The sequence below is a fragment of the Phyllostomus hastatus genome, unplaced genomic scaffold (genome assembly GCF_019186645.2).
Source record: "Phyllostomus hastatus isolate PE091 unplaced genomic scaffold, TTU_PhHast_1.1 phas_contig_150, whole genome shotgun sequence".
Lineage (NCBI taxonomy): Eukaryota > Metazoa > Chordata > Mammalia > Chiroptera > Phyllostomidae > Phyllostomus > Phyllostomus hastatus.
The window spans coordinates 37141387-37155637 of NW_025333611.1; the positions used below are offsets into that span (position 1 = coordinate 37141387).

Genomic DNA, 14251 nt, shown 5'->3' on the forward strand with positions numbered 1-14251 from the left:
CCCAGCGTAGGAAAGGCCAGCCCCCGGCCAGGCCCCGCCCCAAGGAGGGGATTCGGGCGGCCTTGTTTTCCAGTGCAAATTGGGAACAGACTTTGTGATTGGGCAAGCGGAAGGATTGGGTGGAGCTTCCCTCTGCAAGGGAGGCCGCCCGTGGGCGGGGCATTCATAGGCGTGGTCTCGGGCACCGCCCCTTTCCGCGGGCTCAAAGCGGACGGCTGTTGCGGGGGCGGGGTCAGAACGCTGCGGCAGATCCTAAGGGGGCCCCTTGGAACCTGGCGCCAAGCAGCGCCCCAGCGGGGCAGAGCAGGTACAAGCGATTGCAAGGGGCGTCTGGGGCTGAGACAGGCAGGGATCAGGGGGCTGCTAGGGACCACAGAGGGCATTAGGGGTCGTGGCCAGCGCTGAGTACCTCCGGCGGGCCCGGGCTCCTGCCTGTTCTTCGGACCCCGCCTCCGCCTCCGCCTTCCTGCGGCGAAGCCGGCTGTGGCTGGGCGGATTGGCGCCTGCGCTGCTTCCTGCGCGGAGGACTTGGTCGCGGCAACGGGCCCGGGCTGGGGACCAGGGAGAAACTGAGTCACGTCTGGATGGTAGCAGGCCTGTGTGGGAAGCACTACTTCCACTGGGATCCAGGATGAATCGCCTTCCTGCCCAACCTTTGGGGTCCCAACACCCACCGATCTCCCCAGGGGCCGCGCCCCCGCTGTCCCCCCCGCCCCCCCCCCGCCCCCCCCGCCTGACTACCAGCAGCCTCGACCGGTGCCGGAACAGCTAGGATCCACTCCAGCCGTCTCGTTCTCCACCCCTCCCCCTCATGTCCCAAGCCCCTGGGTGCTCCATCCGTTGGCTCTCTCCACAGTGTCAGCTTACACGCCTTATATAGTCCGAGCAGACTTCAGCCAGAGGCCTGCCTGCGGGGATCTGGGGGCGGGGGAGAGGAGCGCCGGCCCCTGACTCACCCCATCCGTCGGAGACTCAAAGCTGGCTTGGGGGGAGGTCATGCCACTTTAGCTCTGGGGCCCGCTCCTGGATGCAAAAAACCTGAGGCCTGGATGGGAGCTCTCCTCACCCTCCCAGTTCCCGGAGGAGGGAGGTTGCCCCTGTCTCTCCAAAGTGAGATCTGCCAGCCAGCAGCCCAGCCAAGCCTGACAAGGTGCTTGCTTGCCTACCCGTGCCCTGGGTGTGCTCAGCATCTGCCCATGCCTGCCTGGCACCAGTCCAAGGCTGGTGTCCAGAGTTGCACCTACCTTGCACTACCATGTGGGCTATTCACTTTTCTCTTCTCTCAGGAGCAGGCACCATGGATTCCTTCAAGGTGGTGCTGGAGGGACCAGCCCCTTGGGGCTTTCGACTGCAGGGGGGCAAGGACTTCAATGTGCCCCTCTCCATCTCCCGGGTGAGCCTAGGTTGGGGAAGGGGCACCCCCAGAAGCCTTTGGGTGCTCAGGTCTGAGCAAGTAGCGTCGGGAAGTGATGGGAGGAGTCTGAGCTAAGACCCGTAGACCAGGAGGTGTTCAGGTCCAGATGTGTGGGTGGCACCTGCCACCAGGACTACTAACTAGGTGAATGCCTGGAGAGGAGCCCCCACCTTGTTCCAGCGCTGCACTACCAGATGCCATTTCACAAAGCCCCTGGAGCCCCTTCTGAGGCTGGGGAATGTCCATTCTGCAGGAGGGTGAGGTCTCTAGGAGAAGTCCAAGCTGCTTGAGGGAGCAATACAATACTCGGAGCCAGGCCCCAGGCAGAGCACTCTGACTGCAAGATCCACTACAGCCTGGTTGCGCCCCAGGAAATAGCCATTATCATCATCCTGTTTTTCCAGATGAGGGAACTCGGGGCTGAGAGCTGGAAGGGCTCCTTCCAAAATTCCATGGCCAAGCAGGGGTTGGAATTCAGGCACTGGGATGGCTGTAGTTTTTGTTGGTTGGGGTGTATTTTTTCTCCAGACAAATGAGGACCTGCATTCCCATCCTCAGGTTCCAATTCAAGATGCAGTGGCCTTTGACCCCAAGTGGGTGTGGAATGGATTCTAGGGCTCTGACTTCAGCCCCTGAAAAGCCTGCCCTGGAAGGGGTGGAGCTGGAGGCTGCCTCCTCCCTGTGGCCGGGGGATTGCCTTATAAGCCCAAGAATGCAGCCCCACACTGCGATGGCCAACTGGAGGCTAGAGTCTGCAGAGCCAAAAGTGGCTGGCCTAGGCTCTGACCCCTGAACCCATTTGGTGGGTGTGTGCCTCAGCTGGTGACCACCAGGCCATAGCTCCAGCTGTAGGGTCCGTTGGGGGGTACAGAGAACTAACTGCCTGCCCGAATACAGTGTGGCCACTTGGGCTGGTGCTTCTGACTGCGGTCTTGGGGTTCTGAGGGGGTGGGGAATTCCTGTGCCCAGTTGGCCTGTCCAGAAAGGCCCACCCAGGCACCCTGTGGGCAGGCAGCTGTCGGCAGGAAGCCCAGAGCAAGCACAGCTTGGTGAGGGCCAGAAGGTTGTCCAGGCACTGCCCAGAGGCTGCACAGTGGAGTCTGTCTGTGGGAGCTGGGCTTGGTGGCAATGGCAGGGAGGCCGTTACTGTTTTTTCCAGGGACTTTACCTCAATCTCGCCTGGAAACTGCCCTGCTAGCAGGGTAACTAGCGGCAGTAGTCCTCCTCCCCCCCACACCCACTCCTATACAGTCCTCCAGCCTTTTCAGCCATGAAAACCTACCCTGTCTCCTCTCCCTGGGAAAGTGCTGGCCAGTGTGGTGGGGAGCCCTAGGCCTTACCTGGCCTCTGAGTCTCTCTCATTGGTGGGAATGGGCAACCTAGTCGCGGGGGGATGGACTTTCCAGATGTGGCCTGTTGGGGGCACTCTTGGCTCCCTTATCAGAGGCTCCAGCATGTGGGTGGGGCCACCAGCTAAGCACAGCTCTGGAATTGGACCTGAGCCCTAGTGGGTGGGTGGGTGGGGTGGTCTTTTATGAGCTGAGCTCCCTCTCCCACTCCCCTGACCCCAGTGTGGAGGGAGGCGGGAGGGGCTAGGGCTGGCTGTGGGCCCAGGCCTGGGAGATGAGGTAACGTCTGGGACTGGGGGGGTTGGGCTGCTCAGTAGGGCCCTCAGGCTGACTCACCCCTCACCCCATGCAGTGTCCAGCCCCTGGCTTTTTTCCCCTCCTTGGTCCCTCTGGCCTCCTTGCTTCTCTTTCCAGCTCTCTCCACCCCCTTCCTGCCGGCCCAGCTCTCCAGTTTTTCTCTCCACCTCTCTGACCCCTCCCATATCCCTCTGGTGCTTCCTGTCCTCCTCACTCCCACTCCTAGGAAGGAAGTTGTCCCAACCCCACACCCCTTCTCTGGGAGCCAGCTTCTCCTGCCTGCCCCGAGACCCCCCGGCTCAGGTTCAGCTCACACCTCCCAGGAGCCAGCCCTGTGGGTAGGGAGCGGCTGAACCAGGCTTCCCTTCTTCTGACTCACTGTGACCCTAAGTAAGTCACTTCCCCTCAAGGGCGTCACTTCCCTAAGCTCATTGTGAGGGCCTTGGGCTGAACTAAAAGTGGGATGGGGGTCCAGGCTCCAGACCCAGGCGGGGGGGTGGGGAGGTCAGGGAGTCTTTCCTGGTGGGCTGACCTCCGAGTTGGGCCCCACACCCAGCAGAGGTAGCCTAGTGAGGTGGAGCCTCAGGATCAAGGTCCTGGCCTTACTTCTTACCAGCTGGGCAAGTTACTTAACCTCTCTGTTCTCCGTGTGTGGAATAGGTATAATCCCAGGCTCTGTCCCACAGGGCTGTTGGAGGGTGCAGTGCCAGGGCATGGCCGCACTAGGTGCTCAGTAAATGGGAGCTGTATTCTCACTGTCCAGCAGGGGCAGAAGGAGCCACCCAGCGTCTGACCCTTCCCACTTCCTAAGCATGAAATAGAGCAGTCAAACCTGGCTCCCTCTTCTTGCCCCAGGGCTGGTACCCTCCATGTCTGGTCTTTCTGCCTCCCCTCTTTCTACTTCAGCTCACTCCCGAGGAGCCTCATGGGGCTTTGGGCAGCCTGTACCTCCCAACTCCCCAGCCCCCATCTGTGAAGTATCAGTCTCCGGTCTAGCTTCCCCCCACAGAAGCCTCCTCAGTGTCGGGCCCTTATTGGCCAGCCAGGCAGTCCTGGAGCTTAGGCCACAAACAGCAGCACAACTGAGCTGCCCAGCTGGGGCTGTGAGGGCCACCTCTGTCGGGGACCTGAGAAAGAACCATACCCCAGGCCTTCCAACTGCTAATGGCAGCTCCTAACCTCAAAGCCCAGTTCTGGCTCCTCTCCCCAGCCTTCGAGGCCCTCATAGATGGACCCTTCCCCTCTGGGCGAGACATGCCATTCCTGTCACAAAGGCCCACTTCTTCCCAGAAGTCATCCCTGATGGTCTCAGCTCACACTGGTGGTGACCATTTCTTCCAGCCTGCTATTGCCCCTCATTTGCAACAGTCACCAGGGATCTCCAACTGGAGCCCAAAGGATTGGGGAGGGAAGGTGAATGGCAATTGAAAGCTTGGGTGACAGTCATATATAGCCAGGAAGCCATGGTTGACACAGTGGGTGTCTTCAGTTAGGCCTTGTTCCCTGAGAACCTGGAGGTGATGGAGCCTATTCGTGGCTCTCAAGAGGTCCTGGCAGGTCCCGGGAGGTGGTCTCAGCCCAGGATGCTGGGAGCAAAGAGGTCAGTGAGAGAACCCAGGGGTGCCAGAGAGGAACTTGCCACCTGCATAAGCCAGAGAGCATGTCTGTTGGCTGGGACAACCTAGGTAAGAGGCCAATCGGAGCTGAGACACTTGGAGTTTATCCTGAGGGTGGCTGCTTGCTGACGTCATGGCAGTTTCTGGACTGTGGGGAGGGTTGTGGAGGTGAATAAATAAGTTGGGTCATTGTGGAACTCAGGTGAGCCCCACCTCTCCCAGATCACTTTGGTGTCCAACAGCTGTCTGGAACATGCCGGACGACGAAGCCTCTGGGTGCTGAAGCAGGGTGGCTTCAGCAGGCCGACTACTGGTGGCCTCGGTTTGGTCTGCAGTCTGGTGCCCTGGTGACCCTCCTGTCCCCACAGCTCACTCCTGGAGGCAAGGCTGCACAGGCTGGCGTGGCTGTGGGCGACTGGGTGCTCAGTATTGATGGTGAGAACGCTGGAGGCCTCACGCACATCGAAGCCCAGAACAAGATCCGAGCCTGTGGGGAACGCCTCAGCCTGGGTCTCAGCAGGTATATGGGCTCTGGCCCACCCGGCTGGCGGGGTGCCCTTGGGCTTGGCCCTCCCTCACCCTTTCCGGTTCTCTTCCAGGGCCCAGCAGGCTCAGAGCAAACCACAGAAGGTAGGGGATAGTCCTGGACCATCTAGGTGGTGGTGGGGTGGGATTGGACCCCTGGTTGGCCTGACCTCCCTGCACAGCCGCCTGGGTACTCCCAACCCTGTCTGGGAGTGGGGCACGAAAGCTGGATCCCAGAAGAGTGAGGAGAACTGGGAGTTGAGTCAGGGCTGCCGCACGGTCGGACCATGCACGTCTGCCTGTGTGTCCATGCTGCCTCTGCTGTCTCCACCCGCCTGTGCTGCTCACCCCACTCATAGGCTGAAATCATTGCTCCCAAATGGGCCCCTTAAAACCCTAGTCACCCCCTCCCCAAAAGCTTCATCCAGATGTGTAGGAGCAGGGTTGGAGCCCTCCTCTCCTCAGCTCTGGCCTAGGACCCCCACACCCCCGCGGGCCCTGCCCGGCTCTGTCTCTGCCCAGGCCCTGACCCCTGCCGCGGACCCCCCGCGGTACACGTTTGCACCCAGCGCTTCCCTCAACAAGACGGCGCGGCCCTTCGGGGCGCCCCCGCCCGCTGACAGCGCCCCGCAGCAGAATGGGTACGTCGTCCTGCCTGCCCACTGCTCACCGCTCACCGCCCACGCTCTGTCCATCCGCTGCTGCTCTGTCCGCTGTGCGCCTCAGCCCGGCTGGCACCGTGCGGCAGCGGCCACTGGTGGCCGGAGCGGGGCCTTCAGGTTCAGGGCCTCTCCTGGGGGGCGGGGGTGGGGTGGCTCCTGTCCAGGCTGTGCCCTCCTGGAGCTCTGAGCCAGCCAGCGCCCGGCACTGGCATCCCAGGGTTGGGGTGTAGTTTGGGGCCCACTGAGCCCCAGACACTCAGTGCAGCCTTGCCCCCTGCCACTCTGACTCTTGCCATCTTTCTTCCCATATGTCTGTCTCTTTTTCCCTTTATCTGTCCCACCTGTCTATTTCCTTCACAGGTGCAGACCCCTGACAAGTCAGTGAGCCCCCTCTGCTCGTTCCTCTCTTCCTTCCTGTTGGCATTCTGGGCAGCGGCCCCTCCCCACCCCGGCTCCTCACCCCATTTGCCCTCTGGCCTCTCACTCATCGACTCCCTCATCCACCCAGCCTTGCCCTTCCCCATCTCCCATCTCCCGTCTCCCATAGCCCACAAGTACGAACTCCAGGGAGGGGCTGCCCCGCTGCCCACCCCTAGCATGAGGTTCTGAGCCACACCCTCCCCACAGACAGCCGCTCCGACCGCTGGTCCCAGACGCCAGCAAGCAGCGGCTGATGGAGGACACGGAGGACTGGCGGCCGCGGCCTGGAACGGGCCAGTCCCGTTCCTTCCGCATCCTCGCCCACCTCACAGGCACCGAGTTCAGTAAGTGGTGGCCCAGGGCAGGGCAGACTCGCCTCCTGGCCCCCAGCCTGAGCCTGGGCTCAGCCAGGTCTCAAGGTTGGGGCGGCCCTCTGTCTTCTCTTGGTCAATGCCTGCCTCTGCCTTCCCAGTGCAAGACCCGGATGAGGAGCACCTAAAGAAGTCAAGGTAAGAAGGCTGGCACCAGCCCCTTTCTCATCCCTGCCTTCCCATTCCAGCCACCACCCTGTGTCTGCTCCTGGAGCCCCAGCCAGAGCTCTCCGTCCTCCTTCCTTCTTTCCTTCCTTCCTCCCTGTCATCTCTCCTTCCACTTCCTCCTCCTTCTCTCTGCCCCTCAGGGAAAAGTATGTCCTGGAGCTGCAGAGCCCACGCTACACCCGCCTCCGGGACTGGCACCACCAGCGCTCTGCCCACGTGCTCAACGTGCAGTCGTAGCCCGGTGCTGGCCGGCCAGCTGTCCTCTCTGCCTCATTCTCTCTCTGTTCCTCCTGCCCAGGGCACAACCCCTGGTGCCTCCAGCTTTTGCCTCCTTGACCCACTCCTTTCCCGCCCCTGGACTGAATCTCCTGCTGGCCTGGCCCTGGCTGCACGCCTGGCACACAGCCTGGCTTCGTCTGCCACTGCCTTCCCTCTTTGCCCTCTGGTGCTGCCGTCTGCCAGGTCTGTGCCACCTTGGGCACAGAAATAAACACTCTCAGTCCTGCTGTCTCTGCCTCTGTCTTCTGTCTTTGTGGGCTCGGTTTATATTTTGGGAGTGGGGGTATTAGATGGTTTACACACAGTGTGGGCCCTGCTGGCCTGGCTCTCGGTGTGAGGTGGTAGCTGACAAAGGGGGCTGTGCCGTCAGAGTTGGGTCTCAGGGTCAAGAGAGTTCTGAGAGCTGCCCTGGAAGCAAGAACCCTGCTCCACCCACCAGCCCCGTGCACCAGACCAGCCCGCTGGAGCCTGGCTACACCCATCCCCACCCCGATGGAACCTGGAATCCAGCCCAACAGCTGTCATGTACCCAGGCATCCCCCGGGGGGGGCCAGTAGGACTAAGGTTGGGGGGGGTCTTATTAGGAGACCCAGCCATACAGTGCCTTGAATGGCAGATCTTGCAGCCAGGTGCCCAGGACAGAAGCCCCAGTCCCAGCCTCAGCTACACCCCAGGAACCCTGGCCTGGTGAGAGAGAGTGGGCTGGAGCCTTGGGAAGGGTGGGTAGCCTCCAGCAGCATGGGGGTGGTGGGCCCCTCCAAGCTGCCCTGGGCTCTATCCCCTGTCTTTTGGGGTCCCTGGGCACCCCCTGGAGCCACTTTCCTTGGCTCTGGCAGGCCCTACCACCCCCAGCCCCACCAGCCGCCCACCCTGGGCTGTGGACCCTGCATTTGCTGAGCGCTACGCCCCGGACAAGACGAGCACAGTGCTGACCCGGCACAGCCAGCCTGCCACACCCACGCCTCTGCAGAACCGCACCTCCATTGTGCAGGCAGCTGCTGGAGGGGGCACGGGAGCGGGCAGTGGCAGCAATGGCAAGACTCCTGTGTGCCACCAGTGCCACAAGGTCATCCGGTGGGTGGCCCTGTTCTTTTCCTACCCTGGTCTTTTTCTGTCCTGATGCCTGGTGTCTTCTGATCACTGCCCCCCTACTCCCAATCTGTCTCCCCACTCAGCTGCTGCTGCATAAGGATAAGGTTTCAGTTCCCATTTGGAGTGGGGGGAGGGACCTGGCCTGGGTCCTCAGATTCTGAATCCTGTCTCATATCCCCCTCCCCACATCAGCCTCTATCAATGTTTGCCCCCGTGAAACAGAGGAAGTGCCCACGATGCATCAGAGCGGCTCCCATAGACTTGCTGCTTGCGGTCAAAGAAGGGCTCACCCTCTGCCTCTCCCTCCCACTAGCTCTGCTAAGCCTCTGCTCTCAGCAGACTGGTCAGGGGCCCCTCCATTTCTGCACTGCTCCCTGGGGTCCAGTAGGGCCATAAAATACCTACAGAGTCCATGTACCAGACCAGAGAGGCTACCTAGGTCTCTGCTCTACCCCTGCTCTAGACTCCCAGCAGCTCCGATGCTCTGCAGACCATGTCCATTTACCCAGGGCTTCTGGGCCCCTGCCTAGGCCAGGTGGAACAGGCAGCAGACAGGGTTGCGCCAGGGTCAGCTCAAGTACCCACTGGTCTTCAGGACTCTCGGACACTGGGCCCTCTGTCCCCTGGGGCCCCAGTTCCCCTGGTTCATCGCACCGGGCCCAAGTCCGCAGCCCTGCAGTGTAGCCCTGCTTCCTGTTCCAGCACCACCCCACTCTCTCATCTGCTGTAAAGTGATGCAGCTTCATTATTGTCGCATGTCCCAGGCCTCTTTCCTCTCTACTTTGGGGAAACTTCCCCTCAGGCTTCAGAAGAGGCGTCGAGTAAACCCTCTTGGGCTCGGGCCAGGAGCCCCACCTCATTTGTATCCACTCCCTCTCACCGCCCTCGCCTGCCCCCAGGGGCCGCTACCTGGTGGCACTGGGCCACGCGTACCACCCCGAGGAGTTTGTGTGCAGCCAGTGCGGGACGGTCCTGGAAGAGGGCGGCTTCTTCGAGGAGAAGGGGGCCATCTTCTGTCCACCCTGCTATGACATGCGCTATGCGCCTAGCTGTGCCAAATGCAAGAAAAAGATCACAGGCGTGAGTAGGGTCTGTGAGCGGGAGGGTGGGCAGGCAAGTCCTAGCCTGTCGGCATGGAGGGGCCAGGGGGGCTAGGGAGTAGGTCTGTTTTGGGTAGATGTGTGCCCAGTAAAAAGTGGCGCTTCCATCGCTGGATGGAAGAATGGGTGTCACTGGTCTTCGTCATTCTAGTGACAGGGTCACATGGACACTACCTGCGTGTGGTCATCCAGCTTCACCATCCTACTGTGAAGTCAGTTTGGTTGCTCCCTTCTTATAGATGAGGGAGTTTTGCCCACCATCACAGCTATTTCCTTGCCAGCCTAGGCCACACCCCACTGAGCTTTTCTGGAGAATGGGCTGGACCCCAGGGACTCCCTTGAGCAGGGCATATGGATTTGCTTTCTATCGATCAAGACCCTGCTATTCTGCCTGCATCGCACTGCACTCTTGTCCTTCTTGCCCCAACCCCACAAGTCCTGAGTGGGTGGGTTCATCGCCCTGGTCACAGCTGAGGAGCGAGGTTCAAAGCACAGGCTGGTTCCTGGGTCCTGGAGTGATCTTCCATGGCAAACCCTGCTTCTGCCCAGCCTGGGCCAGTGGTTCCACATGCAGAGTGGCCCTGCGGCCTCAGCTTCCCCTTTTGCAGGGACTGCAGGCCCTGACAGACCCTAAAGAACACTCTCACCCTCCGTGGTTGGACGGGAGGCTGACCCCCCGCCTGTCATGGGCTCTGTGCCCTGCCTGCTCCCCGAGCTGGAGACCACCTGTCCTCTGAGCTCAGGACGGAGAACAGGGGGAGATGCAGGGTGATGGCATTGTTTCAGCTGAGTTGGAAGGACGTTCTGGGGGGTCAGGGGACTCGTTAGAAAGAACCCGTCCTGACCTGGGGGCCATCCGGGACCCCATGCTCTCAAGGCTCCCCACTCCCCACCAGTCCCCTCACCCTGGTAATCTGCTCCAGGTGCTGTGCCCTCTCACCTCGGGGCTTTGCACACGCTGCCCTCTGCTAGGGATGCTCTAGTGCCCGCCTCCCTTCATTCCTTCTCATTGGGGACTTGAACACCATTTCCTCAGGAGCACCTGCCTGGATGCCCGCCCTTCCCACCAGGCCAGACACCCCACAGTGGACTCGCTACCCCTCAGTCTTTCTGTCCCAGGTGTTCCCGGGCAGGAACGTAGGCTGGGACCGAGGCTGTTTTGTTCACACGTTGTGCTGTGCCCAGGCATGGGTGGTGGTCAGTAAACCCTTGAAGGAATGGATGGAAGTGGCCTCTGAGTTGGACTTAACATGTGTAGGAATTAGCTTGGAGAAGGAGCGGGGACAGTGCTGCGGGTGGAAGGAAGAACTTGTGTCACGAGGAAGCACTTGGGAAGGTGTGAGGAGAGGTGGGCAGGGGCTGTGTAAGGAGTTGGGAGCTGGGGACGGCTGAGGCCCAGTGTGCCTCGGCCAGCCTCCTCAGATGGGCAACAACTGCGGAGAGGGGACTGAGGCTGTTGGGGCCGGGACTGTGGGGGTGGGAGAGGCAGACAAGTGCAGGGGGTAAGGTGAATGTTAATAAGTGGTGCACAGGCCCTTGTGCATCCCTGAGGAAGGCGGGCTCCTGCCACACGCCTGCCGGCCCAGCTCCGGGCCCTGCACGCTCCTGCCGGAGCCCCATCCTGCCACAGGCGCTGGGAAGAGCTGTCTTTGGCATCAGCCAGGTGTGGGCACAAAACCCAGTTCTGCCGTCTGTTGGGGCACATCGCTTTCTCTGGGCCTCCCTGACCTTGAGGTGGCAGTCAGCCCAGCCAGGTGGCCGTGAGGTGGGTGTGAGGTGTGACACAGACATTGTGGGCGGCACAGGGGCCGCCTGAGAGCTCGATGCTGTCCGCACTTAGATCTGCCTCGGTTCACATGCTTCCATTTTTATTTATTTACTTTTTTTTTTTAATTCCATTAGTTGATTTTAGAGAGAGAAACATTGATTTGTTGTTCCATCTATCTGTGCATTCATGGGTTGATTCTTTTTTTTTTTTTTTAAGATTTTTACTTAGTTTTAGAGGGAGGAATGGAGAGAAAAAGAGAGGGAGAGAAACATCAATGTGTAGTTGCCTCTCACACACCCCCAACTGGGTATCTGGCCCGCAACCCAGGCATGTGCCCTGACTGGGAATTGAACCAGTGACCTTTCAGCTCTCAGGCCAGCACTCAATCCACCGAGCCACACCAGCCAGGGCTCATTGGTTGATTCTTGTATGTGCCCTGTCCAGGGATCAAACCCTCCACCCTGGTGAGTCACAATGATGCTCTAACCAACTGAGTTACCTGGCCAGGCATTCGCTTCCATTTTAAATGAATGGGCAACATTTAAAAGTCCAACTTCACCTTTAGCACATAGATTTCAACCTGGGCCTTACAGGCATTCTAGAATGAACTGTTCGGTGCTGCCCCTCCAGGTGGAACAGGTACTCCCCATGCCACTGTCCCCACGGTGCCCTGTTGTGTGCCCTACCTGGCCCTGGCAGGCCCTGGCTCTGGGACTCCCAACTCCAAATGCAGGCTGATCCTCACAGCAACCCTGCCGAGGCTGGCACCAGGTTCCCAGTTCCCAAGGGAAGGAACCGAGTGTCAAGGAGAAGCTGATGGGCCCTGACTGGTGTGGCTCAGTGGTTGAGCGCTGGCCTGGGAATCAAAGGGTCACTGGTTCGATTCCCAGTCTAGGGCATGTGCCTGGGTTGTGGGCCAGGTCCCCAGCAGGGGGTGTGAGAGAGGCAACCACACATTGATGTTTCTCTCCCTCTCTTTCTCCCTTCCCCTCTCTAAAAAATAAAATAATATCTTTAAAAAAGAAAATGAGAAGCTGATGGCCAAGTCACCAGCTCAGAAGCAAGGTTCAACCCACCAGTCTGACCCCCCTCGGGGCTGCACACTGCCCTCTGCCCCAGATCTGAGTGCTGCAGCCCTGGTTGGCGAGAGCATCCTGGGGTGCCCCGCCGTGAGTCTCCGCTTCCCCCCCAGTGCTGCCTCACCCCACCCACAGCTCTTGTTGACCGGCACCAGTGGTCCAGACGCTGGTGGGACACATCAGTGAATAGAACAGCTGGAGTCACACGCACTCTGGAACTTACATTTGAGCAGGGAGAGGTGGGGGGAGGCAGATGGTAAGCAATAAATAAAACAGGTAAATTACCTGGTAGTGTATCTTAGTAAGCAAAGTGGTCATGGAAAAAAGGAAACGCAGGGTTGAAGGCAATCAAGAGTGGTGATGGGAAGGCAGGTAGGAGTGTGAACCAGTTCTGTCAGAGTGGGTCTCCTGGAGGAGGTGACATCCGAGCAGAAACGGTGAGGGCTGAGCCTTGCAGGTATTGGGCAGAGAGGACGGCAGGTGTGAAGCCCCAATGTGGCACGCCTGACCACAGGCGAGAGGCTCTGATGGGAGCAGAGGGACAGAGGCCAGACCTGCCGCTCTGGGCCCTTTGCAGGCTACAGCTTTTGCTCAGAGATGTGGAACAGGCAGGGATTCGAACAGCAGGGATGGACCTGGCTCAGGCTGACCTCAGTCTATGGGAGCACAGGGAGGCCATGGAGGCCGGTTTTATGGGTCACCCAGACCAGAGATGTCAAGGCTCACACCCCTCGTCAGGGAGGCTGTGATAAGTGGTCAGAATCTGGATGCATCTCAAAGGTAGACCCAACAGGGTTTCCTGGTGGGCCTGATGTGGGGTGGGAGAGAAGGGGATTTGTGCAGGTGGAAGGTGGAGTGGCGGAAAATGGGGGTGGGGACAGCTGTGGGAGGAGCAGGTTTGGGGTGTGGAGATTTTGAACGTGTCCAGTCAGAGGCATAGTGGACATCACCTGGAGACCTCAGGGTTGGAGACAGGCAGTGGGAGGGTGGGTGTGCAGAGGTAACAGTTACCGCGGGAAGGAAGTGGGCCCAAGGCCAGCTCCCCTGTGTCCCACGCTCTGGACAGGAGTGAGCTGAGCCACCAGGTGACTGTCGCCTCCTCCCAGGAAATTATGCATGCCCTGAAGATGACCTGGCATGTGCATTGCTTCACGTGCGCCGCCTGCAAGACACCCATTCGGAACAGGGCCTTCTACATGGAAGAAGGGGCGCCCTACTGCGAGCGAGGTACAAAGGGGCACGGTCAGGTGGAAGGGGCGGGGCCGAGGCAGGTGAGAACCCGCCTCCTCCTTCCTCTCCCCTTTCACCCGTCCCAGACTATGAGAAGATGTTTGGCACAAAATGCCGAGGCTGTGACTTCAAGATAGATGCTGGCGACCGCTTCCTGGAGGCCCTGGGCTTCAGCTGGCATGACACATGCTTCGTGTGCGCCGTGAGTACCCCTCAGACTCGGGTCAGCCCCCAGCACCCTGTGCTTCGCCAGCCTCCCTCCCAGCGCCTGCCTCTGGGATTTATGAGAGATTGAGAAGGGGCCTCTCCTGCCGCCCCCAACCCCAAATGACTGGACCGTGGCTGTCCCCAGATATGTCAGATCAACCTGGAAGGAAAGACTTTCTACTCCAAGAAGGACAAGCCCCTTTGCAAGAGCCACGCCTTCTCCCACGTGTGACCCTTCCAGCCCACTGCTGCCACGCCTTGCCCAGCGGAGGGGCCACTGTTCCTGGAGTCATCCCACCAGATTTCTGGGTAGGGCTGGCAAAGGTCACCCCAATCCTATCTCCTGGCCTGAGCTTGGGGTTCCCCGGGCCCTGCCTCACTGTCGTTGTCTCCCCCACTACCCTCCCCACCCACCGCACACGGTGCGGGCCCCCCGGCCCTGTCCACACCCAGAGCCACAATAAACCTATATCCAGCTGTGTGTTGTCTGCACCTTCCTGCTGTGCACGTGGAGTGCTGGGGTTTAGGGTTTAGGGCACGGGGCAGGCAGGGTGAGCTGGGTGTCCTAGGGCAGACCATCCTCATGGTCCCTGTGATGGGGACATGCAGGGCTCTTGGTGAGTTGGGGGAGAGCAATGGGGTTCTGTGTATCAGGCCCAGGCACCCACAGGAGT

General features: G+C 60.2%; 1 protein-coding gene across 8 annotated transcripts; it reads left to right on the forward strand.

The window, feature by feature from the left end:
- The first annotated feature begins 210 nt into the window (after nucleotides 1-210).
- Nucleotides 211-14048, forward strand: PDLIM7 (PDZ and LIM domain 7). 8 transcript variants are annotated; one of them, XM_045828779.1, is made up of 14 exons: nucleotides 217-307; nucleotides 1287-1393; nucleotides 5045-5196; nucleotides 5276-5306; nucleotides 5724-5842; nucleotides 6224-6244; nucleotides 6491-6627; nucleotides 6756-6792; nucleotides 7727-7788; nucleotides 7938-8175; nucleotides 9093-9273; nucleotides 13247-13367; nucleotides 13457-13572; nucleotides 13723-14048. In XM_045828779.1, the coding sequence occupies exons 2-14, from the start codon at nucleotides 1298-1300 to the stop codon at nucleotides 13807-13809; spliced, it is 1398 nt and encodes a 465-aa protein (XP_045684735.1). In that variant the 5' UTR covers nucleotides 217-307; nucleotides 1287-1297; the 3' UTR covers nucleotides 13810-14048. The 8 variants fall into 8 exon arrangements, with proteins under 8 accessions (XP_045684758.1, XP_045684766.1, XP_045684735.1 ...); XM_045828786.1 differs by lacking the exon at nucleotides 217-307 and adding an exon at nucleotides 971-1150; XM_045828802.1 differs by lacking the exon at nucleotides 5724-5842 and having other exon boundaries at nucleotides 211-307.
- Nucleotides 14049-14251: the final 203 nt, after the last annotated feature.